The following is a 17,512-nucleotide window of genomic DNA, read 5'->3' as shown; positions in this document are numbered from 1 at the left end:
TACAAGTGAACATTTAACAAGGGAAGTGTACAGATAGCACAAGTTGTTGTGTGGGTGCAGCGTCAAAATATCTGATTTTCAGCCCAGCAGTAAATTTGTGAACAAATACATGGAAATTAAGCGTTTCCGGACACATGTCCGCATAACATCTTTTCTTTATTTGTGTGTGAGGAATGTTTCCTGAAAGTTTGGCCATACCTTTTTGTAACACCCTGCTTACATGTTATGACCTACCGCGAGCTACAACTTGTGAACAATCTGTATCATCTACCACTGTAAAAGTAAATTTACAGTGGTAACATCGCTGTTATAACGCAGAAGAGTTACTGCAAACCTGATTACGCCATTCCAGTAGCTTAAATACAACAGAACTCTCAGCACTAGCCCCAACTGCAAAGTAGAAGAATTCACAAGGCACAGTGTAGTGGCACTGCAAAGCAGATCCACAACAGAATTATCTTTAAGAAGAGTAAGTAAGAATTAACTGGAAGGTCAAGTTGACATACATGTGAGTGGGTGACAGATCATGTATGGAGTGCACCACACCATAACCAACCAACCACAAGGACACACTTCAATAACGTGAGCCAATTCATTCATGTTACTTGAAGTAAAAAATTTGTTTCAATAATCTCAGTGACCAAGTGTTGCCCTTTCTTGTACACCGTGGTGAGTATGCTGTGGTCACTACCACTTCCAAGATGATAACAGCTGTTTTCAAAGATTGCACACTTACATTACTAGTTTCACAAACACTCACAAAATGTATTGCACCTCGACTGGCCCGCTACATCACCTGATCTTAATCCCATAGCAATTACAAAATAAGTAATGTCTCCACAATTTCATAGACCTGTGGCAGGAGTAGCCGAGAACTTGGCTAACATGTCATGGCCTGACACGAGTCCCATAGTACTCACCTTACTGCCCATTTCCCCCACTGCCATGGTATGCTTTATGAGTAAAAAGAGAGGCAGGAGTGGGAAACAACAAATGAGACATATTTAATTGACAATATAGTAGTGCTGCAAATGACTGTTTCCTGTTTGATATTTCTCAGTAACACTGAACACAAACGAAACAAATTTTCAGTATTATTTCATTAATTCTGGTGGGCTGAAGACAATTTTTATCTGGTAGAAACTGTCAACATACAGACAGACACAGACAATTCCACTGATTTTTGCAATAATCATGACTTATTCATTATCACAATGGAAAAAAGGTCTTTCACACACATATGTTGATCAAAACACTGTACCACTATTGCAACCTCACTATGGAAATGTTGAAACTCTACCTGAGGAGAACAATGTAGACATAGCCTGGACAGTTTTAATATTAAAGGCCTTATCTTTAAAACATTAATTACACTGCTACATCTGCACATACACAAGGGCGCTTTCAACTGAAACAGCAAATGGTCTCTAAAACAAATTTCAGATTGGCAGGTCACCAAAATGTTTAGAAACTTTGCATTCTCTTTAGTGCCAGTGAACTTGGAGAACAGGATTGCGTCTGTCAGAATTTGTCCCTTCCAGAAAGTGATTTTCTTGTTGAATGCATCCCTATGAAATCAGATATGAGTGGTTTCTCACATTGCAATGTCTTGCTGTGGACAGTGTGCAGTCAAGTCCACATAAGATGTGAGGTCTGCAATTAATTTCAGATGTTTCAATTCTCATCCTGCGGTGCTTTTCCCTTCAAAAATTCAACAATAGCTGGTTTTAAATTGAAAACTGTTCTAGGCTCGTCCCTCGATTTAACGAACATACTTTGTAGTAAAGTCTCCATAATCTTCACTCAATTCCATTGAAAACTGATGCAACTGACAGAGGAATAATGTGCACGGCTTCAGAAATGTTACTATTTGTATCATCAATTTCTTCACATGGCCCACACCTCCAAATTTAGCAGAAAGTGTTTCTTACTGTACAGAATAATGAATCCCACCAACTGATTGTTGTAATTTTACGCTTTTTCACTGTCAACTAAATCTTTAAATTCTTTCTGTATGATACAGTAATGTTGTTTCACAGCAAGTTCAATATCCATCAACTGTGTGATGCATTAACAGGTATTAGGAAGTCTCATCTCTCTCTTCTGCTATTCCCATTCAGTCTTAAAGGACTGTGGCAATATATTGCTTAACTGCCTCTTTTGGTGCAAACAGCCACTGCATTTCTGAACACCCTTGATACCACGCACAAATAGCTAAGGGTAAGCAACGCAGACACCAGGATCTGTCGAACTGAGGATACTTGTGCTGAACGAAAAATGCCACACTGCAACACTAAATGAAATATCACACTGTACCAGATACTTCTGAGAAGGACCAAACAAAACTGTGTCAGGCTGCCCTTACATCTGGCTCGCATGCAATTGTCTCACCCTAGGTGTCCTTGCTCTATGGGATCTAATCGTCGATGAGTGACTTCAGCTGGATATAGCATACACGAAATAACTAATGGACACACTTCCTTGATGAACTGAGGCCATTACCATGGGCAGAGGTGCTCTTACAGCACATCAGTATGACATATCCTCTGGGTGAATAATTTTTTGCCTGGCCTGCTTCTGATTTGAATAATAAGTTCCATTCGAAACCACAAGCTTTAGTGCTTTATCATCACCATATGATTACACAATTCCTAAACTGATTGTAGACGAGTATATTTGTTGAAATAAATTTCAATTTTTAATAGAAACTGTTAGCTTCAATGTAAGTCGCTCATCATGTCACCTGATACCGACTGCTGCAGTAATGGTGTAATTCTAGTTTTTTAGTTGCATACTCGCTTATTTCTATATCTGTCATTTTTGCATCAATGCATATCGGAATCATCTGAGAAGAGGCTTGCACCCAGCAGTGAACCATACTTTAACAGAGACCAATGAGAATCTCACAATGCTTCAGATTGGCATATCTTTCACACACTGGCAACATATCGTTTAGCAATTTCTATCCAATACTCACCATATCTGCATCCATACAGCTCAAGACGGAGTGAGATTCTGTCCCTCCACCGGGTAGGGTTAATGCGGATCCACTGCGCAATAATGGGCACATCAAACCGATTGCGGCGCGTGGAGTCACCGTCGATGTTACCTTTGAACATCTGTGGGTGGATAATGTTTACATTACAGTACAAATCCAGTGCAGGGTAAGGACAACAGTCAGTTAACTATCATACTCTTAAAGAATATCTCCATATCACACTTGACACACAATCTCTGCTTGACAACTGATTTTTCCCATGTTAAAATATGACAAAAAGAGAAATCACACATTTTTATTCTTCAGACGCCTTGTCCCTTTGCCTTCTTGCCTGCAACTCAACATATAAATATCTAGTTTCAGCCAACTGGGATTCATCTCCATGTCATGTGATTTTACGTCTCCCTTTTCGCAGTTCATAACATGAAAAATTTCGTTCCTATTCACAGTCTCACAACATTACCACAACATACAGTGAGTGACCACTAAATTATAACCAGCTGCAGAGATCTTTTTTCCACCTGCCAATCAGAAGTTAAATGATTTGGCTACCCTGTATCGACTTACCTACTGTAGTTTTGTGGTATGGCTAAACACACTGCAACTCACTATAGCTATGTAATCAATTGGCAGTAAGAGCTTATCAAATGACCAGATAAATTAATCGTAAGAGCTAATGAAGCATGCAACAGAACTGGGGGACAATCAGCTGAACCAGTGTTCAAGTCTGATCTGAAAAGGAGGCGAAGAAAGCTTAGGTGCACTCACATCTTCGAAAATCTTATCACACTGTCATATTTCAATTTATTTGATGAATGTGAAACCACTGACCAACTACAAGTGACCTGAAAGCACAACTGTTGCCATTAATACTAATATAATCAAATGTTTTCATTTATAGAAAATCTCACTATTTTCTTCACACAATGGAAAATCCAAAATGTAATGTAACAATATAATGAAAAGGGAAGTTGCTACTCACCATACAACGGACATGCTGAGTCACAGATAGGCACAACAAAAAGACTGTTACAAATAAAGCTTTCAGCTAATAAGGCCTTCGTCAACAACACACGCCCCTCCTACGCGTGCGCGCACGCACGCACACACAGGCGCGCGCGCGCACACACACACACACACACACACACACACACACACACAGTCTCAGGCAACTGAATGTGGTTTCAGCTGCCTGATACTGCAGTCATGTGAGTGAGTTGCATCTGGAGCAATTGGAAATAGCGGTCGTGTGTGTGTGTGTGTGTGTGTGTGTGTGTGTGTGTGTGTGTGTGTGAGAGAGAGAGAGAGAGAGAGAGAGAGAGAGAGAGAGAGAGAGAGAGAGAGAGAGAGAGAGAGACCCCTTTCTGAAGAAGGCTTTGGCTGAAAGCTCAATGTGTAACTCTCTTTTCGTCGTGCCTGTCTGCAGCTCAATATGTCATCTTTATGGCGAGCAGCAGTATGTCCTTTCCATAATATTGTTTATCCAAAAGTATCAACTTTACTTGAAAACAAAATAGCATTACTGAATGACCTTCTGATCCATGTTCTTTACTGTGGTAATGCGGCAGTCCATATTTTCGAAGCAAAATTTGTTTATGCAGCCCATGAGTGAATGTGATAAAACAGCACAGTTTTGTGGCTCTTGTTGGATTTGCAAGGTGCAGAGCTGGGCCAGTATTTTACTATAAGCCGCAGATACAGTGGCCGGTGTACCTGGTCAAGGGTTGGCACAATGATTCATGCACAGTTTCTTTGCATGCCAGTGCTCTGCACATTAAACTGCGAGAGTAGGTATCCATCAAATCAGGAAAACTTCTGATAAAATGGCGATGTGTGCAGCGGTTTTGCTTTCAGCTGATGACCATAGCACCAACAGTACAACAGGCATGTTCATAGGGCAATGCACGGTTCATTTATGGCTATCACTGTAAGGAGCAGGAGACATGTGGATATCTAATGACTGCGCATTGCTGCCTTGTGTGGTCACCTTTTCCAAAGTGCTACAACTGTTGGTAAATACCAATAATCTACCTGTGGCCTCATTTATACAGCCATCCTTCGACCCTTTAAAAAAAAAAAAATTGGCCCCCCTCCAAGCAAATATTAATTTCTAGGCAGTATTGTATGAGTTCTTTAAGCCCATAAAAACTATAAAACTTCAGAGCTTTGAAATAGAAGAATCACTCCAGCTCTTTATAGTATGTCTTTTATCAAGAGCTTATAAATTCCTTCGTTCTGCCTCTGTTTCAATTCCACTATATACAAATTGAGACCCAACAGCATACAAAACAAGGTCATGCAATGATTCAAGAGGAGGGCAAAAAACACCATACTGTTTTATTTAAATATTAGTAAAGTGGTCATAATTCAATGATCACCAAGTGTGCCAAGTGTGATACAGAGCTGAAAGAAAGAAAATCAACACATTACAAAGACAGCAAAATCAAATGTATTACTAGCAGGTGGAATACACGTACATAAAAGCCCTACATGAAGAATTAAATGGGATTTTGCTGACAACAAAACATAACAGGAGAGAATAAAATTCTAGATGGACATGTTATGAAATGAGAATTGTGTGTGTGTGTGTGTGTGTGTGTGTGTGTGTGTGTGTGTGTACTGTAGATGTGGTATTCAGTTGCATTAATTCAGAATTGTGAACTGTCTTCCCTACTGTGACACTGCTTGAAACTGAATGTGCAACTGAAATGGGAAGAGCAGCATCACACCTTCTGCATGCCCATGTCAATGCCAAATGACTGAACCCTCAAACTTAAAATTTTTATGTAAAGGTTTTCACAAATTCATCAGTGTTCTGCACTACTTCAAAATGTAACATACACTCAGAATGGAAGTAAATATGGAGGAAAATGTGATTATTAACTAAAGGGAAGAAAGGTATAACACCACAGTTGAAAGACAGCTACCAGAATTGGCTTGTAAATTTTAAGCACTTGGGCTCCATCATAAGTAATGGAAAGATAGAAAATGAAAGAAATGGAGACAGTTGGGACAGTAAGCCATCTGTTCAATGCATTTAGAGAGAAGCTTCTCAGCAAGAGAGGAAGACATTGAAAGGGAAAAAGTTAGCTGTATACTGCTCAACTACATCTCAACAATGCCCTATGGCTGTGAATCCCTATAGTAAGTAAAAATAGAAAATTAGACTAGGAAGGACAGAATCTAAAACACAGCCATTCAGAAAAAATTATGTGCAAAGCCTATGGAGAAGAATGACCAAAAGCGACAGCTTAAGTGGTTTGGACATATGTAGTGAATGCTCGAAGATCACGAGGCAGGGTTAATAAATGAGGGAAGGGATATTCACAAGAACAAAGCAGTATGACAGAGAGAGCTGACAGGAATGTAAAAGAAGAGGAGGAGAGAAGAGTAGCAGATATCGTGAGTCAGATGATGACTAGATTAAGTAAAGTACGAATTCATCGCTAAATCACATTTTCTCAAAACATGCCACATTAATATTTTGTACCTCGGTGAACCAATTGTAAAAGATTTTGTTTGTGACATACTGTCATGTGTATCTGGACAACCATGATGTACATTATAAACTGTAACATTTGTGGCTGTCTTTATACCAATTGGCATATAGCTGAATACCTTTGCATTTCGTTTACTGCTAATACAGAATGTGTGTGTACTGCAGGTGTTTCTAAATTTGAATGATACTTTACGATGACTGAATATTTACATTCTATTATGTACATGGAGTAGCCTCCCTGAAGGCTGCATAAAACTATGGGCAGGACTTGGGGCTACTGTATTTAATGTTCAGCTGCTGCCTGTTTAGATAGCAGTAATATTGTTTGACATGTACCTATTATGTAGTAATATAACACTCTGTGGCTCCATTAGACTGGTGGTAAGGTTCTTTCAGTTTTTGCCCATGAAGATCTTTTGACATTTTTGTAAAATGAAAGTCTTTTTATTTTATTATTTTGCTCACAACCATTGGCATTATTAAGATGTTCGGTGATGGCCAATAGACTGCAACCAAAAACCTACAGGTATTTACAAACAAGTGTGACTGACTTCTACTGCACTTGCGTAGTGATAACAGTAGTTGGGTTCCAATGGACATGGCGTAGCCACAGCCTGGGGGATGTTTGCAGAAAGTCCCGAGTTCGAGTCTCAGTCCAGGAAGTTTCAATACTAATCTAATTTTTTCCTTGTGCTTGGGGGCACAGCCATCAGACACTGATTGAAAGAAATAATATTGTTCTGCTAAGGCTGTATATTATTTGAGTGGAATGCTTTATTAACCACTACTGGCCAATTTCAACCCAATGATCATTTTCTTGTGCACCTAATAAAAATGGATATATATGATGAGTAATTTCTAAATACAAAGTGAAAACCAATATGACATACAGTCACAAGTACACTACAAGAGGAATACAAAAATCATAGCAATAAAAACATAATACCTAAATGTACATACGATAATGCAAATTATAGTTGAAGAATCTATACCATATAAATGACTTTCTAATTTTCCAGATTTTCATCAGCCGGCATACGGGACTCAGTGAAATTAAGTGCACCCACTATAGGAATGACTAATTTTCAATCCTTCATCATGTCGGACATGGTGATCCAGCAGCAAAAGTCACTTGCCTGGAACCCGAAAGATTGCAGGATTGAATTCCGATCGGACCGCGGATTTTCCAGCCTGCGTTTCAATTTAGCATTCACCTCTTAGTGGTGTGGGTATTGCCAGAAACAACATTCAGTTTGGATTGCACATTAAACTATAGGTCCCCTTTTCCCGACTGGATAGCTGGGGTAGGTTACGGACACAAAAGTAACCGAAATAGGGTAAGATTGAAAGACTATGTACTTGGACATTGAGCCACACAAAATTATTATTATTATTATTAACATAGAAGGTGGAGTAAAGGAATACCAAGTAAGTCAAAAAACATACAATAAGGTGTAAATTTTATGTACTGCAGAAGAATGAAATACTGCATAACTGGTGTGTCTGATGTACCCTGAGGCATTCCACAGACAAGGCTGTTGTCTACAGGATGGTTACTATGCCCGAAAATGTAGAGAAATCCAGGAAGATTTGCAGAGGATTGGTGACTGAGGCAGTGGTTGATAACTGGCAGTCCCAAAAACAAATCTCCTCTTTCATACACGACTTTCAAGTGAGCAACAATTTCTTTCTCTGTGAAAAGATTGTCCATTTCCATCAACTGAAGCCTTGACTTGAGAATTGCTATTAAACACGGAAAAAAGCTTAACGAGCAATAAAAAAGTGATGTGACGGCACACGCTTTTGCATTTACTTGGCAAATCACTCACACTCAGTTACACGGAGCAGTTTCTTTAACAACAGTATGCTACTGACAGATCATACATGAAGGCACAAATAAAGAAAAAATTCAAAGTATCATCCAAATATATCATCGATCATGTACATAATACAGCACGGATCAATACTGAGATATTGAAAAGTAATGCCTCTAAATCTTTTATTCTGTTCTCAATATCAGTTGAGGAATTACATGTTGTGCATATTACTCCACTGACTGTTCCACTTTGCTGACATAAGCTGCAACCCTCTGCCACAAAAGGGCTCCAAATGGTAGTGTGTTACACAGTGATGTGGAATGCAATTGGCAGTGCGTGAGAAATTGTGCTATAATACTTCTGAAAACTGAAAGCATGAATTTGAAGAGTTTGTCCATGTATGGTGTACCCTCTGCTCTAGCAGGAAAATGCCAGACCACACACGAGCGTTATGACATTCACGATAATCTGATGCCTCGAGTTCACTGTCGCTGAGCATAATCCATACAGTCCCCTACAAGGCCGAACTGATTTCATCTCTTACTGAAATTTAAAGTACACCTTCCAGGACTTCACTTTGATAGTGATGAAGCTGTGCATGCAACCTCCTGTTATACCATTTTCTGCTGCTGTTGATATCACCCTATACTCATCTGACCAGAAATCCTTGGCTTCTTCCCATTTCACTTCGTTCACCCCTACTATCTCTAGCGTAAACCTTTGTTTTCCCCTTTTCAGATTTTCTAGCTTCCCTACCACATTCAAGCTTCCGACATCCCATGGCCCAACTCTTAGAACATCATTATTTCATTGGTTATTGAATATTTTTCTTATATCATCCCCCTTGGCAGTCCCCTCCCGGAGATCTGAATGGGGGACCATTCCGGAATCTTTTGCCAATGGAGAGATCATCATGACACTTCTTCATTTACAGGCTAACATCTCCTGTGGATACACGTTACATGTCTTTAATGCAGTGGTTTCCATTGCCTTCTGCATCCTCATGCCGTTGATCATTGCTGATTCTTCCGCCATTAGGGGCAGTTTCCCTAGGGCAAGAGAGTGCCCTGAACCTCTGTCTGTTCCTTCGCCCTCTTTGACAAGGCCGTTGGCAGGACGAAGGTGACTTCTTATGACAGAAGTCTTCGGCTGCCAATGTTGATTATTAATCAAAAATTAGGCTGTGTGTGTGTGTGGGGGGGGGGGGGGGGGGGGGTTGAACCCGGGACCAAAGACATTTTCATTACTAATGAAAGATGCTACCTCTAGATCACAGGTACAAATACAAACACAGGACTATAAAAGACACACAAAGTCTGCAATGTTTTGGCTTACTGATCACTTACACAATAACTTGCTGAGACTACTACCCTCCCCACAAACACACTAAAACCTCTCACATAATGGTTTAGGAGGAAGCTATAAAATTATGAGACATTATGGCTGGCCATCATTTACCTTCAAGAGATGAAGTGCTCCCAGGTACTCATAAAAATACACAACTTGGATAGTGTGGTGTACTTTTATATGGGCCTATCCACAGTACTGATATTTTGTATCCTGAAGTAAGTACTGGCCAGCAATTCTGTCTGATAACTTTATACAGTTTTCTTGAGTGAATCTTCCTTTTTATGCAGTTTAGATGGAAGGACTGACAACACAAATTCATCTCAGTAGCACTTAAAATTGACAGCAGATCTGTTAGAAACTGGCTTTGATGCTGCTGTAACGATATAAAACACACCCAAACTCTGGCTCTGAGCCACAGAGCCCTCATCGTGCAAGGGTTTCTAGTCGGAAATGGTGTGGCAACACCGCCTTACTCTCCGTACGATCCTGGCGTGACACCACTGGACTTCCTTCTGTTTCGGAGCACAAAGAGAAGTATGCCAAATGTATAACAAACTGGAGGATCTTCACGTCTGACTAGGAGTAGGAAACCCTGTCAGTGGGCTACTATATATTCTAAGACATGTCATCTCTAACCAGCCAGGAATTGTGCCACGAACTTACAGAGTTCGTCCTGAAAGTTTTGAGAATAGAACTCTTCAGTGAACCCGAAGAGCTAGAGCAATGGGGCCTGCAGTAGGAATGGTAGTGAGAGGGATCACATAACAAATGCAACTCGGGCAGTTGCCTCTGGACAGTGGTAGACTGAGGACTGTTCCCGCATGTATTGCATTTTGATGACGTCTCCAGATACAAAGCGCAACATTTAATCGAGCAGTGACACACAGTCAAATTTTGTGTTTAACTCACAAAATTGGGACATGAGATGGTGGGTCTGTTTTAGGGAAGCATTCAGGGGAGAAGCTGTGGCTCAGTGGAGAGTTTACAAGTGACGAGATTTTCCAGGAGGTCTGAGTAAACGTCTACAACTAGCGCTTTGGGTGTCCGTCAACATCCCGAAAACACGTGAAGAAAGTGCAAAAAGTTTGGAATGGATATTGACACCTGAGTAACAATAATAGTAGACAACTGCAATTTGCTGAAGTTAGAAGTTTAACGCTTTTGGGAGAGAAATTTAGGGACGAGAAAGGTGGGCGCAAAGACAACCCACAAGTACTGACTGGTGAACAAAATGAAATCAGTGTGCTGAAGCGTTGCAAGTTGTTTGAATGCTGTGAAGTGACCCTATTCTTTTGTGCAGAGTTGTGACAGATGATGACACAGGATTTTCGAGTACAATAACAAAATGGAAAATATATGCAGTAAGTGGTACACAAAAAATTTACCTCGGCCAAAGATCCACCTTGTTGAGGTTAATGCAATATGCATTGTTTTTTTCACACCAAAGGTCTGATTCAAAGTTAACGATCAGTTTTACACTCACATCCCCATCTAGTTGTAGGGTAGTGTGAAATGCGTCAACAATGACATAGTGAACAAATGGATTTTCCACTGAGACAATGCTCTGGGCCACAATGTCCTCATTGTGCAATGGTGTCTAGCCAGGAATGGTGTGGCCACAACGCTGCCTCACTCGTCATACAGCCCTGACTCGGCCCCACTGAACTACTTTTTGTTCCCGAGGGTGCAGAAAAACTTGGAGGGACATCACAGGTTTTCAGAGAGGGTAAAAGGGTTTCAATGCGAGGTTCCCGTTGAACCCTCCCAGGAAGACTAGGCAAAGGGGTGGGAGCAATGTGTAGATACGGAAGGAAGTTTTGCATGTTAGCAACAATTCTTTTTAGAAACAATTACTCTTGAATCTTTTGGGGTAGACGCTGTACAATTGCTTTTACCGATCTCAACTTCTTATCTACCAATCCCAGCCAATCTTTGTTCTGCAGACACATTGCAGAGTATTCTAACAATGACATTACGATACAAAGAGGGATACACACACTGGATAACATCATGTACCACACATGCCTCCAAGGCTGCAGTATTGACTTCATTTTCAGGAATTCCCTTGCGTCCTGATGCTTAGCAAATTAACACCTTCTTTCTCTATCCTCACAAAAGGAGAAGAGCGTCCTGGATACCTGTGACATTATAACCAGAATGTTTCAGCTTGTTCATATCTTAATGTATGACCATTGATATGTTACTAGGTATATGTTACAATTACTTTTCTTGAAACTGGCAAATAGTAGTGAGTAAAGCCAAACAACATACAGCCTCAGTGGAACCACAATTCCTTAAAAACTAGTATCAATGTTCTGTACCATAAATGATCTCTTAACAATGGACTACAACTTCACACAGAATGTCGGTCGACTGAACTGGGCTTCCACTGTGATGACTTTTTTCACAATAAATGAGCTAGGAGTTATTAGGTCACTTCCACTGCCATCAATAAAGCAGTTACTCAGGCAGAAAGGTTGCATAAAATCATGTACATGTCTCCACCATAACAAAACCTTCAATTACTGACAAATTCTGTTCATTTATTGACGAACATGGCAAAACATTTCTAAATGGTGTACTTACCATGAAAGCGCTTTCGACAGCTCTGTTGAACTACAAGAAAAACTTAATAAAATGGTATCTGTAAAAAAAGCTCTTTCAACATGGAGTAGTTTTGCAGGTATCCTTGTATGTTACCTCAAAGCATGTTAATCACATTCATGTTAGTCACACAGCACAGGTGCAGTGGTGTTATTAATTAAGCATTAGAAAAAACACAGTACATATTAAAAATCTTTGAAAATCGCATGTGTTATAACAGCAACTCGGTGCAAAAAGTGATGTTAGTCAAAGTGCAGTGAAAGCTGTGTTAATGTCCTGATGAGGAATCTGGGCCAAGAAACTGCAACCACCACACAGCACATTGCATGCAAAGTTGCAGATATGTACATCAGTGACCAAACAGCAGCACACTTTGCATTGACTTATAATTAACAGCAATGTTGAATACATGTCTTTATTAAATGTGGCTAGAAGCCTCCAGATTTTCAAATCTATGAAATTTTGTATTCTTTTGTTCCCTTTTTGACAACAATAAGCACAAGAATTTCTGTGACCTATCATATAGCACTGTCTTCAGGATGAAAAGGTGGGACTAAAGCTGAGGAATTCATTGCAATACTCTAAATGAAAATGAAATAAAAGAAACTGGCTTTTCACTCTATCCAAAAGTGACTCTTCTTTTTTGTACAAAATTAAAACACAACTTTAAGTAAACAAAGACTATCAACCATCTGTAAAACTCAGGTTGGTTCCAACAGAAAACAAGGCATGGCATGGGACCTATGCCTCAAAATGTACACCAGTCTGAATACAAGCTAAACTGTTTAGGCAGTTGATGGCATTTGTCACTTAAAATTAAACAAATAAACAGTATCTTCAATCAGATGTGAGACACTAATGAGCAAATAACTCTTAATATACAAGGAAGTACACAAACAAAACTTGGTCAAAAAAGATATGCAGGATTCATACATACATGAGATGCTGAGAACAAGAAACTTCAACAGCCCTGACAGCTTCACAAGAAGGAATGATTTTTTTTTAAATGACGAATAATTTTCATAAGTGAAATGGGGTTGTGGCGGTGCGATTTTCTCATCACCAGACTGTCATCAATGTGTGTGTGTGTGTGTGTGTGTGTGTGTGTGTGTGTGTGTGTGTGTGTGTGTGTGTGTGTGTGTCCAGGGGTTACTATAAATTACATGAGAACATTCCTCATCTACATATTCCCAATATTATATGCCGTGTCAAACTGTACAACCAGTTTCTGAATGCAACCCAATCCATGCTATATTCCATAACAAATAACCAAATTTAAACTCAGTTTTTACCTCATATCTGACAACAAATATGCAATGATTGTTTATACATCAATAAATAAATATCACACAGCCATGAAAGATAAGAGAGAAATATGACATGTCAAACAAATATACAGGGTGTACAGGAGGAATTGTCAATACGCGCAGAACTATGACAGGAATGATCATTCGAAGCAAAATAGTCTAGTAAACGTGGGCTCTAAAATGGATACCTCAAGATCTATGAGAACTTTATTAGCAGAAGAGATGTGTTTCACAGTATTGAAAATGAAGTGCTCATAGTATGCATTTTAGAGCCCATGTCTGCAAGACAATTTTGCTTCAAATGATCATTCCTGTCATATATTGGAATACTGAGCATTCTTCCTGGGACACCCTGCATTTGTCTTTGAGGCCCCCAAGTTTCCCTGGGCACACCTACACAACTTTTCCTAATGGCTGCCCTCACTGATCCTTCCTTTGCCCACTCCGTGGCTCTCCCACACCAACACCAGACCCGTGTGTGTGTGTGTGTGTGTGTGTGTGTGTGTGTGTACAGATTTCAAAACATAAACCAAAATCAAAGTGTCATTCATTACATAACAAACTGACATCTATGGTTATTTATCTAAAGTGTATTTGGAAAGTACGATTACTGGATTTGCACTAAAAATTCATATGTAAAATACAATGTACTCTGTCCACTACATTACCACTAGCGCTCGTGTAAGCGGGCGTCGCCAACGACGCGCGACCTTCACACTAGTGGCAGTGTAACGACAACAGTCTGGGACGTCACACAACACATGTTCACCTGCGGCTCTCCCGTCTCGTCAGTGTACGTCCTCCACGTTTCGCCATCGTCCGAATACTGGACGAGGAACTCCTCGACGAAGTCGTTGCGTGTGCCTGCCCGGCCCTGGGTTTCGATGGCCTGCACCTGCCACCTGCTGCGCAGGTCGATACTCAGCGACTCAGTGTACGTGTTTGTCGCTGGGCTCCAGCTACCGGGACCTGTGTGAGGGAAGTCGTAGCCGGACGGCATGCGCATGAGGGACGGAGAAATGGTTCGCACATAGCTACAAGCAAGTAGGAAAACTCGACAGGTCCATTCAAATATCGTGGGTTAACAGCTTCGGTGTTCCCTTCTGACACCTTACCTTTTCCAATGCAACTCCTATCCTTACTTTTATAATCCTCTTTAATGCCTTATAGTTGTATAATGAATTACTGAAAGATATTCTGTAAAGAAACCAATAGTCTAAAATTAAACCACTCCCTTCCAACCCATTCAATGTTGTCTACTTATCAGAAAGCAGCAGATCTGAGTAACATATATACCAGCTGACAGATTCATTTCCTTAGGTAAATCGGTTTTCTTTGGCAGAAAGGAGAGAAAACCCAACAACAGTTTATGAGGAATTAGCAAAACGGTCATCAAAACAATGAACGAAGTGAGAGAGATTAGTAGAAAAGGTAACTGATAAAATTGTGAGTAAAACTGGATATTTGATAAATGTATAAATTAAAAATGGGAAATAAGGTAGGCAGCCAGACAGGAGATAAGGGAAAGTAATATCAGGAGTGATGACGAGAGAAATACGCCTGTTATAATTTTTCCATATCTGAAATCACATTTGTTGCTGCAATTGCATCATTAGTCAAGAAACACACACACTACCCCCCCCCCCCCCCCCAAATTACATTTCATTAATACTTGTTCCATAGATCATGAATACAACATTTCGTAATGATGTGGAATGTGTCAGTTTAACATAAGTTTTCTTCAAACAATATAATTAATATTTTTATTTTACTTTTTAGGCAGTTACTAGTTCATATCGAAAAATTCATCTAGGCTTCTGAGATTCAGATATTCTTTTAATTGGTTTTTAAATGATGGTCAGCTATCTGTCAGAATTTTAATGCTTTTTCGCAAATGACCAAAGATTTCTGTGGCAGCATAATTCACTCCTTTCTGTGCCAGACAGATTTAACCCAGAATAGTGAAGATCATCCATTCTTCTAGTTTTTTAGCTATGCACTTCACTATTATTTTTGACCTGGGATGGGTTATCAATAACAAATTTCATAAGCGGATATATGTATTGCAAAGGTACTGTGAATATCCTGATTTCCTTAAATAAATGTATGATCTTGGGTGTGCTCCAGCTATTATTCTGATTACACACTCTTAATGATGAATTATCATAAAATATGATGCCATATGAACTAAGTGAATGAAAATAGGTGTAGTAGGCTAATTTACTAATACATTTATCACCAAAATTTGCAATAACCCTACTAGCATAAATAGCTGAATCTCATTGTTTGAGCTGATCCTCGGTGTGTTTCTTCCCATTCAGTTGATCATCAATACACACACCCAGAAACATCTTGTTTAACAGCTGTAACAGCACACAGGTATGCATTAAGTGGTTCTCCCTGTTTGCCTTGCAAACATGGCATACGATAGGAAAGATATAACTGCAGGTGGAAATTTGTGTCTTAGTTATTTTACTCTGAGCATGGGGTGGGTCATGACCTAATCCCTGAAACCTATTTTATTTCTGATACATTCCCATTGTTTGCCACACAAATCAACACCAGTCTCCAAAATCTGTAAGATCTGTCAAGTTTTGTACATATCCAATATTCTACCACGATTTGATAAGTTTTTTATCTTTCTATTTCTATTCTGGCGAAGACAATTATTTCTTGTCTGAAATAACATTTGTTGATTTGTTTTTAATGCTTTATTATACACTAGTTCTTTCACACCAATGTACTGCATCTAACTAAACAATAAAAACTACACCATTACACATCTGGTTAGAGGAATAAATAGCACCACAGAACTTCAAACTACCACATTACAAAAATTTAAATAACAAATGCCAATTTCTTAAATCCTTGACAATACTGCATTCAAGCTTATGTGTCTGTAACTCGCTAAACCATTAAATAACATCAAAACAGTTTCACTCAAAGTGTAGGTAATATTTCTTTTATGAAGTACTTCCTGTTTCTAAACACTATTCCTTTTATTATTCTTTTTAATTTTTCTGGGCTCTGAAACTAAATGTTGGAGCACCACTGTTCTGGATGAATTGTGCATTGTTACTTTAGGTACATATGAAAGTGCAAACATCTTTTATAACAGTGTGGAGAGTAGGAAGAAAGGATGAAGAAAAAGGAAGAGGAGGAGGAGGAGGAGGAGGGGGGGGGGGAGCCGGCAGAAATCCACCTTGTTTAGGAACTCTCTGATATTTCTCCACAAAAAATCAATTAACTGTGTTGGTTCCAGCAGATGATATATGAAATAAAAACAATGACTACAAATGGTTAATGCTTTTCAGATGTCATTGGCTCTAAGGCATCATTTTGCCTACACTATGATGTTTGTGTGAACACATCAATGGCTCAAAGTGACCTAACTTGTTATTTCATGATAGCTGCAGTACTGTGATGACTTATACACACATTAAACGTCCACTGCAACATCATAAGCATTAATGTGTTTTATCAACAGTTATGGATGTGGCAGAGCTGAAATATTCCAGCTACACATTCCACAAAATGAGATCCCATGGGCACATAATCCCAACACAAGCACTGGCTTCATAATTTTGAAGACACAAAACAAATATGCTAGATATGTTATTCAATGCCAATAATACAATTCAAACACCAATCATTAAGGACATACTCACACAGTATAATAACAGTAAATTCAGCGATAAGGTGAATATTGGGTTAGAAGTCTTAACTGCAGTGATCATGGTGGCACTGATGGTGAGGGCTGTAATTAGATTAAAAGGGAAGAAACAAATGAAGAATTGACCCCCTCCTCCCCAAGATACACAACTTTTGAAACTTGAAGCATTTTCACTGTATTAGGTTTGAAGATGAACTTACTTTGTAGAGAGGTGGTCATGAATTCATGTGGTCTGAAATACCAAGACTTTCGGAGTTCTCAAAT

The 17,512-nt window shown here is 39.4% G+C and overlaps 1 protein-coding gene across 5 annotated transcripts in view; it reads right to left on the bottom strand.

Moving 5' to 3' along the window:
- Positions 1-17,512, bottom strand: part of LOC126293196 (neurexin-4) — a 153,325-nt gene that overhangs the window by 115,767 nt on the left and 20,046 nt on the right. For 3 of the 5 annotated variants that reach the window (XM_049986318.1, XM_049986320.1, XM_049986321.1), the window contains one exon: positions 2,978-3,119. In XM_049986318.1, the coding sequence (XP_049842275.1) occupies positions 2,978-3,119 (142 nt within the window). Of the gene's footprint in view, positions 1-2,977; positions 3,120-14,344; positions 14,545-17,512 lie in introns of all 5 variants that reach the window. The other 2 variants (XM_049986317.1, XM_049986319.1) reach the window with 1 other exon arrangement.

Source organism: Schistocerca gregaria, chromosome 10 (genome assembly GCF_023897955.1).
Source record: "Schistocerca gregaria isolate iqSchGreg1 chromosome 10, iqSchGreg1.2, whole genome shotgun sequence".
NCBI lineage: Eukaryota > Metazoa > Arthropoda > Insecta > Orthoptera > Acrididae > Schistocerca > Schistocerca gregaria.
Note: the sequence above shows the minus strand (reverse complement) of the source record. Positions and strands in the feature narration are given on the sequence as shown.